Source organism: Schistocerca serialis, chromosome 1, assembly GCF_023864345.2.
Source record: "Schistocerca serialis cubense isolate TAMUIC-IGC-003099 chromosome 1, iqSchSeri2.2, whole genome shotgun sequence".
Classification (NCBI taxonomy): domain Eukaryota; kingdom Metazoa; phylum Arthropoda; class Insecta; order Orthoptera; family Acrididae; genus Schistocerca; species Schistocerca serialis.
Genome location: NC_064638.1, coordinates 279,576,676 through 279,596,866, shown reverse-complemented (window position 1 = coordinate 279,596,866; position 20,191 = coordinate 279,576,676). Strand labels below are relative to the sequence as shown.

At 39.9% G+C, this 20,191-nt stretch overlaps 1 protein-coding gene across 1 annotated transcript in view; it reads right to left on the bottom strand.

The window, feature by feature from the left end:
* The window catches only part of LOC126465925 (uncharacterized), a 405,052-nt gene that overhangs the window by 42,912 nt on the left and 341,949 nt on the right, over positions 1–20,191 (bottom strand). Inside the window, exons 20-21 of the mRNA XM_050096347.1 lie at positions 17,534–17,679; positions 10,707–10,886 (exon numbers count right to left, since the gene is read on the bottom strand). Of these exons, the coding sequence (XP_049952304.1) occupies positions 10,707–10,886; positions 17,534–17,679 (326 nt within the window). The remainder of the gene's footprint in view (positions 1–10,706; positions 10,887–17,533; positions 17,680–20,191) is intronic.

The window sequence follows — 20,191 nt, the reverse complement described above, 5'->3', positions numbered from 1 at the left end:
CTCTTTGGGAATTGCGTTTCTTGTTCACCTCAGTGTGCACACCAAAGTGTGAGGATAGCTGCACAGTTACTGTCACACTACTCTGCACAAGCCGTGAGATACGTGCTGAAGATACAGAAGAGGTTATTTTACTGATCTAATAAATGTTACGAACCAAATAAAAGGTACATCAAATATGAGGCGATTTCCCTGAACAGCTGATACAGCCTCAATCTTAAAACAATATTTGAAGAAGGTTTTGGAAGGCCATTTGGTTATTATTGTACAAAGAAGAGTAAACCTCCAAGCATTTCAGAAAAGTATTTTAACCTCAATGAAATCAATCATTGGTCTCTTTACAGACATAAAAAACTCGGTTAATCAGGACTTAATAGGGGATTATTTTTCCAGAGTTTGCGGTATTGTTGTTGTACCAAGGAAGCAAGGGAGAGGATGTTGTTATGGGTAGCTGGTATCCGCTTTTTACAACTCAAATGTCCACGTGGATTAACACAGTTCTTTATTTACATGAACGGACTGCTGCTACTTAACTTTAATAGAGTCCATGTGTTCTGGTAGAAACTCATCCGTAGTAGTGCTCTTGCAGACAATATCGGTAATCTTGCTAGTACAGACTTCAGCCTCGCTATTTGTAAAGTACTAGGCCCACTATCAACACAAATCTGGTCGCGATGTACTGTCATAGCCTGAGTGAGATAGTGAGCTCCTCCGGTCAGCAGTGGCGGCCTAAATACTTGCTATTGAGAGGGCGTTGGCGGCGTGTTGCTTGTCGGTGTGTCCCTGGCCGGTCTTGTGATAGGCGCGCTTGATCCATCGCCTACTATCGATCTTCACGTTACATCATTGCTGACCGGTGTGCTGGCGACAGCTTATGCCAGCACAGTTGTGTTCCTCAATGTTCAAAGTAAGGAATGGGATGCTCCTTGTAACACCTATCAAAAATGTGAATGCTATTCCTACTTTGGATACTGCTGTAGTTGTTAAGGAGAGATGTCAGCTATCTGTGTCTGCTTCCTTTGAAGTTTTAACAAAGGGAGAGGACATTGCTCAATGTAGCACGCTTTCCCTTCATGAGCAAACATCGAATCTATACTCTGACAAAATGTCCAGAACATACTTACAAAATGTCTTTTTAATTTATACTTCCATAAGATATGCATGGCCGTTAGCCTTAGTTTTATTATTAGTTGTTGCTTCCTGAGATCCTTATGTTAGTTAGATTTTTTTAACAATTCTCGTTGAAAAAACAGCATTCGATGAAACTAGAGTAAAATTATTTCAATAAAAGCAGCCTTGATAGCATGTACGTTATATATTTAGTTTGGTGAGTGGTTTTCGTGTCTTACAGGATCATCATCAGGTGATTTTACTGTGTCAAAAATAGTAATGAACTTTCTTAGAGATCAGAGGACTTGAATACAATCATAAGAAAGAAATAATAAAATCCGTGGCTCATATACCCTTGGTGAGAGCAGGAGACGGTGGCATGGAGCAAGCCGTTCCGTAGAGGCGTGAAGGACGCTGCTGAACAAGGCACAGTCGCTAGTGGTTTAACAGCGAAAGCTCCACGAACCACCTCCAGCAAACGCCACTATTAGCCAATGGTTGTGAGACATGACTACATTCAGCGAACTCCATAAATAAAAATATATAATCATTACAAGTTTTGTCGTAGACTTAACAACCAAGGATGTTTCAAATATTATGTAAAAGATGCACAGTATAAAAAGTTCAAAAACAGAGGAGAAATGCCACAGTCTAATTTACGTGATAGCTGCCCACTATGGGAGCTACTGTAGAGTAAGCGTAGCAAACATACTTGGTAGGACGCCAGCTGATAACGAAGGAAACTATGACTGGATATGTTCCATGATCAGTCACAGACTCTGCATAACCCAGAGTCAGTTGGCAGTTGACTGTTGGGGTGCTGACACATTACCTGCGTATGCAGTAATGCTGGCAACTGATGTGTAATGTATGGGGATCATATCAACCTCCACCGCATCAAAAACAGCCTGAAGATGACGCACTGCAGCGTTGAAACTGGTAGCGACAAAATAAAATAATATCATAAAGACGGCTGTAGGTGTTTTTATTTGTCACGATGTAGAGAAGTAACTGGAATGTATAGTTAAATGTACAAAGAAAACAGTTTTGATTTTCACTGTGGTTTCCATTTCGCGACAGATCGTTCCTTACTTTCTGAACAACCCTCGTAGCATTGCTGGAAGAAAGGATATTGCTGATGAATCTAGAGGACGTTTCCAGAACGAATTTCCGATCCTCGGCGGAGGTGTCAAGTTCGAGTCATAGTTCTGCATGCAGTTTTAATCTAACAGAGAGTGTTAAAACAGCCCACACTCCGCTGCACACTGAAAATTCATTACTTAAATAATGTTGTCTGCAGTAGTAATTTCCCAGTAAATAGTTTAGTTTTAAAACATTGCCTTCAGTTCGTGAATTGCCCTCAGAGATTGTACTGTCACGTTACGTCAGTTCATTTTGTGCCCTGGTGATCCGACGAGCTACACTTAACTGCAGCTGGTTTACTACAGCAACGATTTAACTCAGAATTTTACTGGATTGCATATCACTTTAGTCTTGTGTAGCAAACGTTTTTGTACACCGACATTTCCTTTTAGCGACGTAATACTATAATACGTCGTATAAAAATAAGTTTTCTTATATATCTTTAATGTACCGTCGGCAAGAAAGTATTTCTTAGTTGCATCTATGTTATAATCCACAGATACGCCAAATACAACAAACAGCCTTCAGAAATATGAAATCAGAAATACAGGCTGTTCCGTTTATTCACTATCAGCACAGATTGTTACCAATTATTAGCAAATGATACTATAACTGCTCTAAGTGGTAGCACATAATAATAGTGTGACGCGTATCTAGTTGTCAGGATTTCCACAACATGTATCAAGATACGATGAAAAAAATCATTTTTTACTTAGAATAATTCTTTGGATTTTGAAATTTGCCAAACGACTAGAATACCTAGAAGCTGAAGTTAGAAGTCGAAAAACCGTGACTGGTTCTGCTTATCTTAAGCATTAACGCATTAATTTTAAATTGGTTATAAGGATACTGTGTCCGACGATAATCACTGACTTTGACTGTCAGTTGAACGAGGAGTTGCTTCACGCATTCATTAAGTAATCAAAAAAGTATCTGGTATTTTGCCAGGAGGGTAGGTCAGTTTTTGCGAAGAGCATATGAGTACTGTTGTAGCGAAGGAGAATGGTTGACTTCAGTGTATTGGGAGAATTTCAGGGAAGTGTGGTTCATCTGTAAAGGAGACCGCATAGAGGACGCTGGTGCGACCTATTCTTGAGTACTGCTCTGGTGTTTGAGGTCCGTACCAGGTCGGATTGAAGGAATACATCAAAGCAGTCCAGAGGCGGTCAGTGACAAGGAGTTGTTGCACCACTGATGCCGTCCATTGTGCCACTGAAAGTAATTGGAGATAAAAGAACACTCCAATGTTTTGTTGATAGCACGATAAACATATCTTATTTTCACACGTTCCATCTAATTGAGTTGGCTCCTGATTACGTTATTAATTGAGATAGAGAAAAAAGTAACTGAAAAAAATCTGTATTAGAAGATTGCCTGGTAATCGTAGTAGTCTAGAGGTAGTTACATAACGCTCTGGGAACAGATGAGTGTGTTCTTCTCAAGTGCTCTTCACCTTGTCGCGAAGGCGTTCGCAGATAGCCTCCCGACAAACGTAGTTCAGTGCCCGACCTTGAACCTCCTTCATTGTTAATGCAAACTAAATCCCGGTTCGTTTAAATCAAATGGGTAAATCGGTTGGGATGATTGGCAATCAGGGTACGAGAAAGATCTTTCCAGCGGCTTGATTCGTGGGGATAGTAGCTTCAGTGACATAATTTCGCACAACTGAGTATACGATTTTTGTTTGAAATTATATATACAGAAGAACAATATACCTTACACATCCGAGACCAAAACGAGGATTTTACCCGGGGTCGTCTTGCACTTGAGGCATATGACGTGGAGTGTTTCTTTTCGTGACCGAATATAGCCTCGAGCTAGTATTAAGCTTAAATTCTACTCTCTGCTTTGCTTAACGCTTTAAACGTAAACGTACGAATGCGCTTTGAGCACTTTTTTTACGGTAGCAGGAAGTGTTCGGCGTGCGAAATTTGTTGTCAGTTGTTTATCTTTGGAGATCCCACGTGTAAACTGCGCAGTAACGTGTGCGATGAATCGTTGTGTGGGACAACGTTCTCGAATTTTCGACAGGATGCAGGCGCTATTACGACACACATTTCAAAACAGTGATTGTTCGGTGTGCTTCGAGGAATTATGGAGTCACAGAAGCAACATCCGGAAGTGGCGAAAGGACAAAGGAATCTTATAAAAGCAAAATCGAACAGGAAAGCTTTCAAAAGTCTATGGAGTGGACGTTTCGAAAATATTGAAATAGGGTTAGTGGCATTTTGGTGCCAGAAACGTAAAGAAGGTATGGCAGTTTCCCGCGATATTATACGAAATGAAGCATTTGAATCGGCACAGGAAAACGGTGGCCAAATTTGAAGCCAGCTTTAGGTGATGTACAAGGACGATGTGCCGCAATGGGCTGCGACCTCAGCGTCTTCCCTCATCGTATGTGGAGAAGTTCGTTGAATATCAGCGACACGTTATAACACTAAGAAAGGAACAAGCTTACAGTTTAGGGGACATCAGGAACGCTGAGAAGATTCCTATTTACATTTCTTGCCACTTCCAGTCCAGTCCTTCATCAGTTACTTCGCTCCCCTAATAGCAAAACTGATGAACTACTTTAAGGGTCTCACTTTCTAATGTAATTCCCTCAGCATCACCTGATTTAATTCGACTACATTCCATTATCCCTGTTTTGCTTCTGTTGATGTTCATCTTATATCCACCAGTCTTGAAATTCTTTCTCCCGAGTCCTTCCCTGTCTCTGACAGAATTACTTTTTCTCCCTGGACTTTAATTCCTTCTCCAAATTTTTCTTTTGTTTCCTTTCCTGCTTGCTCAATATACAGATTAGATAACATCGGGAATATGGTACAGCCCTGTCTCACTCCCTTCTCATCCACTGCTTCCCTTTCGTACCCGTTGACTCTTATAATTGCCGTCTGGTTTCTGTATGAATTGTAAACAGCCTTTCGCACCTTGCATTTTACCCCTGCCAACTTCAGAATTTGAAAGAAAGTATTCCAAAACTTTCTCTAAGTCTACAAATGCTCTAAACGTAGGTTTGCCTTTCCCTAACCTATCTTCTATGAGAAATCTTAGGGTCAGTATTGCTCTCGAAGTCAGCTATTACCAGTTTTTCCATTCTTCTGTAGAGGATTCGTGTAAGTATTTTGCAACTGTGACTTATTAAACTATTAGTTCCGTAATTTTCAGACCTGTCAGCGCCTGCTTTCTTTGGAATTGAAATTATTATATTCTTCTTGAAGTCTGTGAGTGTTTCGCCCGTCTCATGCATCTTGCTCACTAGATGGAAGAGTTTTGTCATGGTTGGCTCTCCCAAGGCTATCAGTAGCTCGAACGGGATGTTGTCTAGTCCTGGGTCCTTGTTTCGATTTAAGTCTTTCAGTGCTTTGTCAAATTCTTCACACAGTATCATTTCTCCTTTCTCATCTTCATGTACGTCCTCTCCCTTGTATATACCCTCTATATACTCCTTCCACCTTTCTGCTTTTCCTTGTCTGCTTAGGACTGGTTTTCCATCTGAGCTCTTGATGTTCTTACAGGTGGTTCACTTTTCTCCAAAGGTCTCTTTTTATTTTTCCTGTACGCAGAATCTATCTTACCACTGGTGATACAGGCTTCTACATTCTTACATTTGTCCTTTAGGCATTCCTGCTTAGCCATTTTGCACTGCATGTCGAGCTTATTTTTTAGACGTTTGTATTCTCTTTTACCTGTATCATTTGTTGCATTTTTATATTTTCTCCTTTCATCGACTAAATTTAATATTCATCGTGTTCCCCAAGGATTTCTACTAGCCTCGTCTTTTTACCTACTAGATCCTCTGCTGCCTTCACTACTTCATCTCTCACAGCTATCCATTCTTTTTTTGCATTCCTTTCCTTCCTTTATTTAAATTACAGCCTTAAAATTTGTTACCGTTTAGTAATATCGTAAAACAGTCTGCTAAAGTACTGTACATCATAAAGTTAAATAAGTGACAAATAAAATCACCGCGATGTTCATCACAGTCAAAGATGTCATTAAAATCTGTCAGTAAATCCAAAAATATCAGCCTTTCACCGCAGATACTCCTTTTCACTGTTCACACCAGTTAGCAGGCACGTCGAGGCGTTTGTAACATTTTCCGGTAGAACGACACGCAGCTGCATGAAATTTTATTATATTTCAACACCTTATTAAAATATTTTTCTGCTTTCTTAGACAAATCCTTTGGCAATGTAACTTGAAATAAGAAGTTAACAATTATTAGAAGATAGAATTACGAGGCAGGCGAATTATGTACGATGTCTACAATATGCATGTGGGACATTGAAATGGATGCTCTGGGGAGACAAGATCGTGTTGAGAAGAGCGTTAGGCAAGATTTCAACTTTTCGCCACAACTGTTCAGCTTCTACGTCGAAGAAGGCCAGGAGAAAGGGAAATAACATTTCTTAACAGTAGTTAAAATGCAAGAGGAACAAACGACATTCTTCTTTTGGTCAGGTATAAGGAAGGCTAATAAGGAGATCTCTTCGATTTTGTTCATACTTACAAGGGAACCTCCCCATCGCATCCCCCTCAGATTTAGTTATAAGTTGGCACAGTGGACAGGCCTTGATAAACAGAACACAGATCAATTGAGAAAACAGGAAGAAGTTGTGTGGAACTGTGATAAAATAAGCAAAATATACAAACTGAGTAGTTTATGGGAAGATATGCAACATCAAGAACACTGGGAACGGAGGAGCGCCGTGGTCTAGTAGTAACGTGAGCAGCTGTGGAACGAAAGGTCCTTGGTACAAATCTTCCATCGAGTGAAAAGTTTAATTTTTTATTATCAGTTTATGTGACAAACTCTTATGTTTTCATCACTTTTTTGGGAGTGATTATCACATCCACAAGAAAACCTAAATCGGGCAAGGTAGAAGAATCTTTTTACCCATTCGCCAAGTGTACAAGTTAGGTGGGTCGACAACATATTCCCGTCATGTGACGCACATGCCGTCACCAGTATCGTATAGAATATATCAGATGTGTTTTCCTGTGGAGGAATCGGTTGACCTATGACCTTGGGATCAAATGTTTTCGGTTCCCATTGGAGAGGCACGTCCTTTCGTCTACTAATCGCACGGTTCTGCGATGCGGTCGCAAAACACAGACACTAAACTTGTCATAGTGAACAGAGACGTCAATGAACGAACGGACGGATAATAACTATGCAAAAATAAAGAAAGTAAAATTTTCATTCGAGGGAAGACTTGAACCAAGGACCTCTCGTTCTGCAGCTGCTCATGCTACCACGGGACCACGGCGCTCCTCGGCTCGTGATGTCCATGATGTTGCTTATGTGGCCCATGGACTACTCAGTTTGTATATTTTGCTTATTTTTTCACAGTTCCACACAACTTCTTCCTGTTTTCTCAATTGATCTGTGTTCTGTTTATCAAGGCCTATCCACTGTGCCAACTTATAACTAAATCTGAGGGGGGTGCGATGGGGAGGTTCCCTTGTTAGAGAATTCGAAGTCAATTTCCTAAAGCAATGCGACGCAATTTAAAAGAGAGAGAGAGAGAGAGAGAGACGAAACAGTCGCTTTTGAAGATTAGAAGATTTCCGAGCACTGATAAATTAAAGATAATTCATGGTTATTAATGGAACTGCAGGAAGCTGAACGCTAAACTAAAGGTCCGATAATTGCAAAGCCGTTGGTTCGATTTATGTCGGTAGTGACATTCTTTTCCTTTTTAAACTCTGTTTGTATCATTAAATGCAAATATTAAGTAACAAATATTGAGCTATAACTTTTAATAAAAATAACGTTGTTTTCAGTTACTGGTCACACGAAAATAAAGAAAATATTTTAAACTGACATGGGTAACGCCTTATTGTTAAAAAAAGTTAAATACGTCAATGATAGTATTCAAGCTCCATAAATAAAAATAAGTATTTTTATCTTGTATTTAATTTTTGTTTTTGTGAATACTCGCTTCTTTCGTGCGATTAGTAGTCTAAACTGATAAATAAAGACGAAATATTAGCAAAAAATCTCTAAAATTCTCTCTAAAATTCTTGGTCGGTTTACTTCAGATTTTATCACGATACTCTAATAAACATTCGGACAGACACAGGTTGTGTAAGGTTTTAAGCGACAAAGCACACGTTTTCTTTCAAAATCGACTGCCATAAAGAAAATAATGTGCTGTGTCCTGAAAATGTGCAATTTCTTTTTCTTTCTCGCATTCGGTTTTCACGTCGTTAATAGAGCACTGAACACACTAGATATCTACATTTACATCTCCATCTATAGGCCTACTCTGCAAAACTCTGTGAAGAGCATAACAGACGGTATGTCCCATTGTACCAGCTATTGGGGTTTCTTCCCATTCCATTACGTATGGGGCGCGGAAAGAATGAATGTTTGAATGCCTCTGTATCTGCTGTAGTTATTCTAATCTTGACCTTAAGTTCCTTATGTGGTCAGTACAGAGGGGCTTGTTGCACATTCGTAGATCCATCATTTAACGTCGGTTCTTGAAACTTTGTATGTTCCAACAGTGTTTTCAAAAATTATTGTTAGTAGATTTTCTCGGCATAGTTTACATCTATCTTCAAGTGTCAGCCTGTCCAGTTTCTTCAGCATCTCTGTAACACTTTCCAAACTGGTCAAACAAACGTGTCACCCTTCTCTGAAAATGTTCAACATCCCCTGCTAGTTCTATCTGGTACAGGTCTCACAACTTCAGCAATATTATAGAATGGGTCACAGAAGTGATTTGTAAGCAATATCCATTGTAGACTGATTGCACTTTCCCAGCATTCAACCAATAAACCGAATGCTACCACACGCTTTACTCACAACAGAGCCTATGTGATCATTCCATTTCATACCCCTGCAAAGTGTTATGCCCAGGTATTTGTCTGAGTTAGCCGATTCCAACTGTGACTCACTGATAGTATAGTCATAGGATCGTTTTGTGAAGTAAACAGTTTTACATTTATGAACTTTCAAAACAAATTCCCAAACTTTGCACCAAAATGTTTTTCGCATATGCCGTATATCTCCGAATCCAAGACGATCCGCCGCTCCCCTTTGTTCAACTAGAGTTACAGAAAAACCTGTATGCACCTACAAAGCGTATTTTGAAAACATACAGTTGTTTACCTTATTACACGTAAGTGAAGGAGACAGTAAAAGTACAGCCACACAAAAAATAAAATCAGATAAAAGATTTCCCTTAGTCGGATACAGATGCTACTTAGCCCTCGTTATTGGAATAGTCCACAGAATCTGCAGCGTCATTGCCACTGTCATGGTTATTTTGCATTTCTTTCCGTAACACATCGTCTTCACTCCAAAAATGGTTCAAATGGCACTGAGCACTATGGGACTTAACAACTGAGGTCATCAGTCACCTAGAACTCAGAACTATTTAAACCTAACTAGCCTAAGGACATCACACACATCCATGCCAGAGGCAGGATTCGAACCTGCGACCGTAGCGATCGCGCAGGTTCAGACTGAAGTAATTTACATTAAAATGAATTTTTTTCGCAAGCTTTACAGATGAATTTAAAACTGAAAAATAACGATCAATGTGTTTCACCCGTTTTGACTGACAATGATACGTGTAACTGTAATACAAAAACCATTCAATAACCGAGTTGCTCAGTATGCAATGCATAAAATGGTGTGGGGTGATACTAGAACATAAAATAATACAAACAAATAGATCAGGGGACAAGATGGAGTGGAAGATACAATTATTAAGATTACACGAATAACAGATGGACCCAGAAAGTCACTGGCAGGATTTCACTGGCTTATGTTTATATAAAGTGATAATTTGCGATGTAAAGGAAAGCAGATGCAAGTAGGATATTAAATTCTAAGAAAATACTAGCACCAGAACATGGATGACTGCGTCTGAATAATTTATCACATCGAGCCTAAATGCAACGTGAATAAGTTTCTTAAACTGCAGACAAGAGAAACTCAGTCTCAATCATGGTGAGGTAAAGAAGGGCGAAGAAAACAACAATAAACTTAGAAGATTATCACGATGTTCTTTCTGTCTGGTGGTAAGTCAAAATCTTTTTCTTGTGTCATACCACGCATCGGCTCACAGTCACCATGATTGTTGACGGATTTGGCATGGTTAATCTGAGGGCGAACGGGGATGACATTCCTGTCGCCACCCCATTCTGCACCCCTCTCCCAACGTCCCCTCCCTCTTTCTACCACCCCTGGACGGAATGTGTGTACCCCAGCTGCCTGTGTGTAATGTTGTTCGTGTGAAAGTGAGCGAAACATTTTTTTTTTTCTAAATGTTTGTGAATCGTGTAACTGAGACGGACTTGAGGCATTCACCTAGTGAGATGTGGCCGGCGTACCACCCCATCCCGCATGCGACGCTTTAACACGCATAGCTATCCGGGCTGGTGGTAAGTCGATATCAGAATGAAATACTTTGCCTATCATGCAGAAAGAGTCATACCTTTACTGTGCGCTGTTTCCAGAAGTTCGTCGAAGTCATCCATAGTTCCGAAAATTGGATCGATGTCCCGGTAATCCGAGACGTCGTAGCCGTTGTCAGCCATCGGCGACCTGAAGATAGGAGATATCCATATCGCCGACACTCCAAGATCATTCAGGTAGTCCAGTTTCTCGATTATACCTGCGAACAATGCAGATTCTTGCAGTACATTTCGTCGCTCTCACACAGTAACAGGTTGCACGAAGACAGATTCATCTTTTGATAGATCATACAGGGTGAAGCGCGGTAAATAGCTTTTTTAGAATTCACGCTGTGGCGGCGCTGTTGGTCGAATAGAGGGGAGAGTGGTCGCGGTTCATAGTGACCGACGGGAGATTTGTATTCAACTGGTGTTCAGTTGCGATGATGCAGTCGAAATATGAGGAACGCTCGTTTTGTGCTAAAGTGTATTTCTCGAATTTCCACTCGACCATTGCAGTGCAGCGTGCTTTTCGTTTGCGGTTTGCTGTACCCCCATGCCAACGTGTTCCTGGACAGCAGTCAATTTCAAATAGGGTGAATGCCATCAGAACAACAGGTGGTGAGCCATCTGTCCGAAGAGGACCTGAGAGAAGCGTTACAACACCACAAATGACGAACGTGTTAGAGCAGCCGTACAGCAATCTCGGAAACCCTCAGCTCAGAAATAGGCACTTGCACTTGGCATTTTAAGACGTTCTTTCCACTGGATTCTTCATAATGAACTGAATTTTCACCCGTATAAAATGTGCATGGTCCAGCAATAGTCAGTACGGGTTTGTGTAACACGAAGAATATCTCGTGAAGACATGCTCGCAGCTACACCCCGTGACGCGAATGTTTTATTTTATGATGAGTCACTTTTCACCCCAGCTGGTTTGTAAACAAACAGAAATGCGCTACTGGAGCGACACAAACCCCAGGCAAATTCACCAGAGGCCCCTGCACTAAGCCCATGTCACTGTGTGGAGCGCTGAATCAGGAGTGGGCATCATCGAGCCTTACTTTCTCCAGGAAAGTCGTCGTACTATAACTGAATTCGGATCGTTACTTAACTACGCTGCAAGAGTTTTTCCAGCCGGCTTTCGAGGCAATGCAGTTACAGGGTACCTGGTTTCAACAAGACGGTACCACTAAACACACAGCGGGCATTACCACGAATTTTTTGAGGCAAACGTTTCCTGGAACGCTTATCTCTCGGATGGGGGATCTCAACTGCCCGCACAGTCACCGGACTCAGCCCTATGCGATTGTTTTCTTTGGGGTTTACCTGAAGTCAAAGGTGTATTGCAACCGTCCGAACACCTTGGAAGACGTACAGAACAATACTGAGGCTGAAATCGCAAGAATACCAGAAGACATGCTTGAGAGACTGCGTGAGAATTTTGGGAAACGACTGCAGCAGTGTGTGGATTACGAAACTAGACATTTGCGAGATATGCTGCTTAAACCATGTAATTAGAAACTTCCATTATTGTCCAATATGAGAAAATTAAAATTTAAGTTTCTAAGTGCTCATTATATATTTTTTTTAATTTCATTCCCAAATCAGCAGTTTACCGCTCTCCACCCTGTATATATAAAGTCATAACAGCAGATGACGAAAGAGCTAGATGTTGTGGTTCTAAATATTGTTTGCTATTTGGTAAGGAATGCGTTAGTTTACATTGACATTGGAATTTGTCTTGAGAAATTATATTTAAGATATTATATTTAAGATATTAAGATATGTTTTGTGTGTGTGTGTGTGTGTTTATGTGTGTGATTATGTGGATAGGTGTTCACATTCAAATTCATATGGACATCCGTAACTCCCTAAGTGTTTTAAACTATCAATTTCTGTGTTCTTATGTTCAGAAATGGTACGCAACTACTTGACTTCCTCAAATTCTGTCAATGCAGCAACGAGCATATGTTTTTCGTGTTCATCTTCAGAATCTGAAAGTAATACCCGTAATTCTGTTCGCTCACGCGTTTAGTACGTCAGACCATGGTAGACTGACAATATCCCAATTATTATGTGAAACTGGGGACAAAAGAATCAATAATGCACTATCCCAAGGAAACAGAGTGAGTGCTAAAACAAAATTTTACGTAATGAACTTCAACATTTCCGTAAATGTGTAATTCTGAGGAAGAGTAATAAAGAAGAAATTCAGTGTCAGTTGTGCAGTTGGCAGTGAGAACATAATGATGTAGACAGTGTTATTAGACCACCAGTTGGGAAAGAATAAGGTCACCTGAAAGTGAAAGGTAGGTTTTAGTGGACAATAAAACTTACCATTTCAGATACTGCGCAATTAAAACAGCGCAAAACCCGATATTTCCAGACCACTGAAGATATTTTGCTTTAATGAAATGGCAAACACTTGTTAGCACCCACACTGGCCGAAACGGATCCAACATAGTAATTTATTCGACGATAGTGGATGGAGAACGCAGCAACAATTACTTTCAATAAGCTTTAGTTTACTTTCGTGACAGGTTTGTTTTATTGCAGTGTCAGAATTGGCAGCAACAGGTGGCCTGTTCCTATAATTTGTTCTACTGAACGGCGTTTCGTCTCGCTTTGGTTCTTCTGCATTTGTGGGAGGAAGGGAAAAGGGTTTGAGAAAAAGCATCATGCATGTATTACACAATCAACTGTGGCACACGAAAATTTTACATTATTCTTCATTACATATTGTAGCTTCAGGCAAGTACTTCACGCATAGTATTTATAAAAGCAAAATATCCTTCGTCCAGAAATGCAAAAGAATCAAAGTAAGACGATACACAGTTCACAACAACAAACTACAGGAGTAGTTCACACGCAGCTAACGTTTTTAACGCTGTAGTAAAACAACTGTAGCCATTTGAAGCTGGCTCAAGGCAGGAAAATGGAGCACATCAAAAGTGTTTGCGGATGGGTGCGTCCATCCTCAGCAACTTAACTGAATACCAGCCACGAAGGTCTACAAGACAAGGGTACAATAAGAGAGTAACATATTCATGTATTGTATCACGCAGCTGAGCGGTCAGCTTTTAGTAATTGCTATTATCGCTGAAGCAATCGGTTTATGGTTATATGGTTTCTTTTTTCCTTGCTGGTTTAACCTCACAGCTAAAACTGTTCAAAATAACCGATTTCTGAAAAAACCGATTTTCGGTTTTTTATTCCAATTATTTCCTATAATAAACGTAGAAATCGAACAAAGATTGAGAAATTTTGAGTCCCTTAGTTCCAAGATACTCAGAATCAAAATATTAAATTAAATAGGAAAATAAATGAAAACTTAGTCCGGCCACCATTTATCGCTTCTTTCGATAAGTGTTAAGCGATTAAATATTACGAGAAATCACGTTAGTCCCGAACAGTCAGCGCTAAAGATGAACACTCAGGTTGAAGAACTCTATTTTTCGTGTTAATTTTTCCCGTTAATAGGGACTACGCGCATATAAAGACATATTATGTAGGCACAGGTAGCAGATCAGCTACTTCCTATTTTTATTGTATACTATGAATGAACTGTTGTTAAGGTTTTAATTTATTATTGTTACCATAATTTTCTTCTTCTTTTATTATTTCATAGAAATGACAGACAAATCTTTAACCTTTTAAAGCAAATGAAGCATTGTACTTCATTTCTACCTTACTTCGTAAAAATACGAGGGTTGGAACTTCAATAGTGGCAACTATTTATTTACAGCTCGTACAGAATAGATACGTGTTTCAAAGTTTTACTGACCGTCAAAGCAGTCACCAGAATTGTGCATAACCCGTTGCCAGCGATGTGGAAGTCGTAGGATACTCTTAGTAATGCCAATTTTGTTGACAGCTCGAGCGGCGCTGTCTATTGCCCGACGAATATGTAGCAGTTCTGATTCGAATGCCGTGAAGTATTCCCTCAGTTTAGAAATCGAGTTGAACTCACGAGGGCTTAGGTCAGGGGAGTGCAGTAGGTGGCTCTGAGCACTATGGGACTTAACACTGTGGTCATCAGTCCCCTAGAACTTACAACTACTTAAACCTAACTAACCTAAGGACAGCACACAACACCCAGCCATCACGAGGCAGAGAAAATCCCTGACCCCGCCGGGAATCGAACCCGGGAACCCGGGCGTGGGAAGCGAGAACGCTACCGCACGACCACGAGATGCGGGCAGTGCAGTAGGTGGTATAGCACTTAGAAGGCCCATCAGTCAAACAAATCAGTAACAGCTTGCACTGTACGTGCTTGAACATTGTCCTGAAAAATGATGGTCAGGTCCTGCAGAAAGTGTCATCACTTCTGTCTCTAAGCTGGTCATAGGTTGTGTTCCAAAAATGAACAGAATAGAGGAATAAGTGATGACACTTTCTGTAGGACCTGACCATCATTTTGCAGGACAATGCTCAAGCGCATACAGTGCAAGCTGTTAGTGATTTATTTGACTGATAGGGCTACTAAGTGCTATACCACCTACTTGCCTCCCCTGACTTGAGCCCTCATGAGTTCAACTCGATTTCTAAACTGAAGGAAACACTTCACGGCATTCGAATCAGAACTGCTACAAATTCGTCGAGCAATAGACCGCATGGCTCGAACTATCAACACAACTGGTACTGCTGAGGGTATCCTACGACTTCCACATCGCTGGCAACGGGTTATGCACAATGCTGGTGACTACTTTGAAAGTCAGTAAAACTTTGAAACAATTATCTATTTTGTACGAGCTGTAAATAAATAGTTGCCACTATTAAAGCTCCAACCCTCGAATTTCCGGTCCATGGTTGACGCCATTTTGCAATACGACGGATGTCCGGCGATGACAGCGAGAGGCTGTTGTACAGACCAGGCGCTTGATAAGTACACGCGTACCTTAAGCCACGACAGAGACATTATTTTATCAGCAATGCTGTACCAATTCTTACGTCATGTGTTCGTTGTTCGATTCTGTCGACATTGTTACTAAAATACACCGATCGCTTTTCCCATAACGCAACATTTCGAACCAACACAAATTTTACGAATAAAAATTACTCCTTTTTTTTAAAAAATAAAGTTTATTTAAAAATCAAAAATATCAGATCTGTTGCTATGGCTAAACGATATTTAGGTTTTTATACTCGGTAATAAGTAAAAAATTTAAAAAAATCATTTGTTGTAACCGAGAACACAGAAAATGAGAAAATATCGATTATTCAGAACTAAAATACCGGTATCGATTTTAACCGGTCGGTTTCTCCCATCCCTATCAGCTTGTCCGACAGTTATGCTGAGGACGCAGGTCCACTTCCCGCTACAACGAGGGATTTTTTCCCTGTTGCGAGGTGTGGAATGGCGTCCAATCGACCCTATGAGCCCAACTGGGGAGCTATTCGAACGAGGAGAAGAGCAAAGTTAACGACGGCTGGGAGACTCGTGTGCTGGTCCATGCTAATGCACGCTGCTTTCTAACGACTGCTCGCTGCAGAGGACAGCACGATGGCCAACTGGTTGGCGTCACGGTGTCCTCTGAACCTTTTAAATCCACTACTTCATTCAAAATGTCATCAGGGCTTTGTACTGTGTGTAACTAGATTTTCTATCCGTTCAAGTACGTCGGTTATTAAAGCTCTAGCTAACATGTGTAAAATTTCTATTGATAATTCAATGTATTCTGCCTTGTAGTTATCGTTCTTTAATGGGGTGAAGAACGTAGGCGGATTATTTTCGCTTTTTCTTGTGTGCTCTCGATATCTTATACTGAAGGTGCGCACTGCCTATCCTGACATTCGCTTTTGTACATGCCTGGGTTTGTGTGTATTGGTAGTTTTGCTTTTTCTGAGTGAAGTCTGTGGTGGATATTATTGTTGGTTCTACATGCGAATTGGTTACTTGTGTTCTTCATTAATGTGTTTAATTTGTCTGATATTGTGCCTAAGCCGTTACATGTACGTATGTTAGTTCAGACTTTTTCTCTGGCTAATCATATGTCCTTGTGAATTTTTTACTGTATAGATGTAATCTTTATTTTGTATATCTGTATTACTGTGTCCTGGATTAAACCATTTTGTAATTGTGTATATCGTAGAGTGTCGGTTGTTTTTTGTGTAGCAACTTCGTTTAGTGGTTGATTTTGTATCCTGTTGATCATGCCTTGGAATTTTGCGTGCTTGAATGGCATGAATTAGCTTGTACGATGCTGTCAGTTGTTAAGTGCTTCCTGTAAATTTCGAAAATGTGTGAATAAGTGTTGTTAGTGAAGTTGATGAAGAACACAGGTATCCAGTTCTCATATAGAACGAAAAGCAATATCCGCCATAGACTTCACTCCAGAAAAACAAAATTACCAATATACACAAATCTAGGGATGGAATGACGGGGTTGCAATAAAGCTTACGTCGTATACGCAGGGTACAACTTCAGTATAAAATATCGAGAGCACATGAGAAGTATCGAAAATAAACTGTCTACGTTCTTCAACCATTTAAAGAACGATAACCACAACGCAGAACGTTTTGTCTAATGACTTAATAACGAACATGTTAGAAAACGTAGAAATCTACAAACGTACAATGCAACGCTCTGATGACGTTTTAAATGAACAAACGGGTTTAAAACACATACATTTCATGCAAAATTGTATTGAACTCCTAAGCATAGATAATGGATAGACACAAACAATTATCCTCTAAACCTAATCGGGGAGGTAAGTTTTTTCATTGTAGTACGTAGGAGACGACCAACTCCACCCTTAAGAGTTGTTGAACAAACGAAGAAAAAAGGTTCAGTTGATAATGGGTATTCAGAGCGTCGATAACCAACACAAAACTTACTTCACTCGGGAAATACGCTGGTACTTACCACGAAGGTCGCCGATACCATCGCCATCAGAATCCTTGAAAGACTTGGGGTATATCTGGTAGATTATTGCGGTCTTCCACCATTCGAGACACAGCACTGGGCAGGCGACAGCGAGCACAACTACGATCAGCGAGAGATGCGACATCCTCATTGTGTATGTGTGTGTGTTTGCGCCACGAAGTTAGCACAGGTACGGTTGCTGGTTTTCTCCGTATCTCGCAGCGAGTGACGACTTGTTGACGCGGTCTAGAGGACAGAAATCTTGATTATCTGCGGAGATGATGTTTATCAGCGAACATTATTTGTTTTCTAAGGGAAAACCTATCCACTAATAACAAGTCCCCCATGACCCTTGTGTCGGTATCTACGATGTGTGTTTGAAACAAAAAGGCTTTCGTTTGCTTCCTCTCAAACAATGAGCGAAATACACTCTTGAGCAACAGCGCCTGACATCTTGTAGTGTCATAGAATTGTTGATATTGGCATCCATACTTCTACGACTTCTGCTACCAGAGGTTACGTCAAATGTCATTGTGTTCTGATAATTCGTCCCTCAGAAAACTCGAACAGGACATCGTCAAAAAGCTACACAGGCCATCCACAGATGGCAGTAGAAGAATGAACGCATGCACTTGATCAGACGACAGTTTCTGTGTCATTCGTCAATAGTATCTGCCTGCTACCTGATCCACTTTGGAATGCAAGGAATTCAGTTCCATGACGTCACAAAGTCTACCCTCTTCATTAGCGAAGTCAACCCTCTTATTACTGAGATCATGAACCTCATCGATCAAACTGATGGCTAAACACGTTTTGGACATCAAAGTAAGTATCGTAATGTTATTTCCATGCCTAAATAGTTACAAATGACATGCTAAACACACAGTTGACATTCCCAATGTATTTAAACTAACTTGACCAAGCATGTAACTGCAGAAAATACATGTTAGCTAAAATACAATGCTAAACACTCAAACATACAAACAAATAGGCAGTCTGAATTATTGCCAGCTAGTGGAAGAATGTAATTAATTCCAGTTTTTTAGGCCCGTACTTGATATAAGGCACAATGCCCCTTACATTAAATATTTCCACATCTAAATTGTTCAAAAATTCTTGCCAAGCGTTACGATGTTAATTAATTGCCTGTAAAAATATGTTAGCAACACAAAAATGTAATGTTTGCGCTAACTGCAGAAAAGCTATTCCGCACAAACGCTCACACACACACACACACACACACACACACACACACACACACACAAACAAGAATGTGTAATGAAATCATAAATTATTTAATATTACTTTGTGCACTCTGACGACTGGCAAGAATGCGTCGTGTAAGTTTAGTATTAGCCATGAATAAACTAAATCTTTGGAAAAGTTATGCAAGGATGTAGGTTCAAATAACATCAAAAGAAAATCTAAGTTATTTGTTGCATCAGATCAATACACAAGTACATTACACACTATAATACTTTCTACTACTCCTTAAATATTTAAGACATGAAATACTTAATTTTCATGCAGATAATTCTGGCTAATTAAATGTTTGAATGACTGAATATGTCTCGTGTTTTTTTAAAAGAGAACACAGCATTTAGCTTTAATTAAGCTCACAATCATTCACGATTTTTATCATAAATATTATACGAGTACCTCGACCATTTATTTTTTTACACGCAAAAATACTATTTTGTCTGGCTCCCATCTACTACTTGCAAAGTTGCTGTCTTTTTCCTTAGAGCATCAGCATTTGTGTGTTTGACTCCGGGCTTATCAATTACCTTATCATCAAACTCATTTAATTTTAATGCCCGTCTTGCTAATTAGCTTGATGGATCTTTTAACCCTAATAACATTTTAAAGATGTGCAGTCTGTAACTACTTTGAATTTATGACTTACAAGTAGCAAGGAAAATAAGAGATTCCGGACATAACTGCTAACATTTCTTTTTCAGTTGTTGAATAATTAGTTTTAGCCCTATTCAATTGTTTGGAGGCATATGCCACTGGACGTTCTTTTCCATCAACATTTTGACTTAGGACACAGTCCAAAGCATTGTTGGATGTATGACATGCAAGTAAGATGTTCAAAGTCAGGGAATATTAACGTAGGATCTGATATTAATATCGCCTTGAGTTTCCCAAACGCCTCTTGGCATTGTGATGTCCACTGGAAACGAACCCCTTCATGAACTTGTGATAATAATTGCCTAACCCAATGAATGACTGTAATTGTTTGGTAATTTGTGGTGTCGAAAAATAACGTATGGTGGAACTGTCCTCACTCTACCCTGAGTGATAATACGCCCAAGGTAAGTTAGTTGTGTCTGAGCCAAATGGCGTTTCCCCACGTTTAGTATAAGGTGCGCAGCGCATAATTTTACTAAATACTTCATCTAGACGATTAACATGATCTTCTACAGTTTTTTAATAGACGACTATATCTTCAACATACACCACACAGATTTTCGCTTTTAATCCATGAAGTACAACATTTAATAGTCGTTGGAAGGTAACTGGAGCATTTTACAATACAAACTGCATTCTTCGATGTTTGTAATCACATGAATTTGCTGTGAAAGCAGTTTTTGGTCTGTCTTCAGAAAATACTTCTAGTTGGCGATAACCACTTCTAAGATCAACCGTTGACAA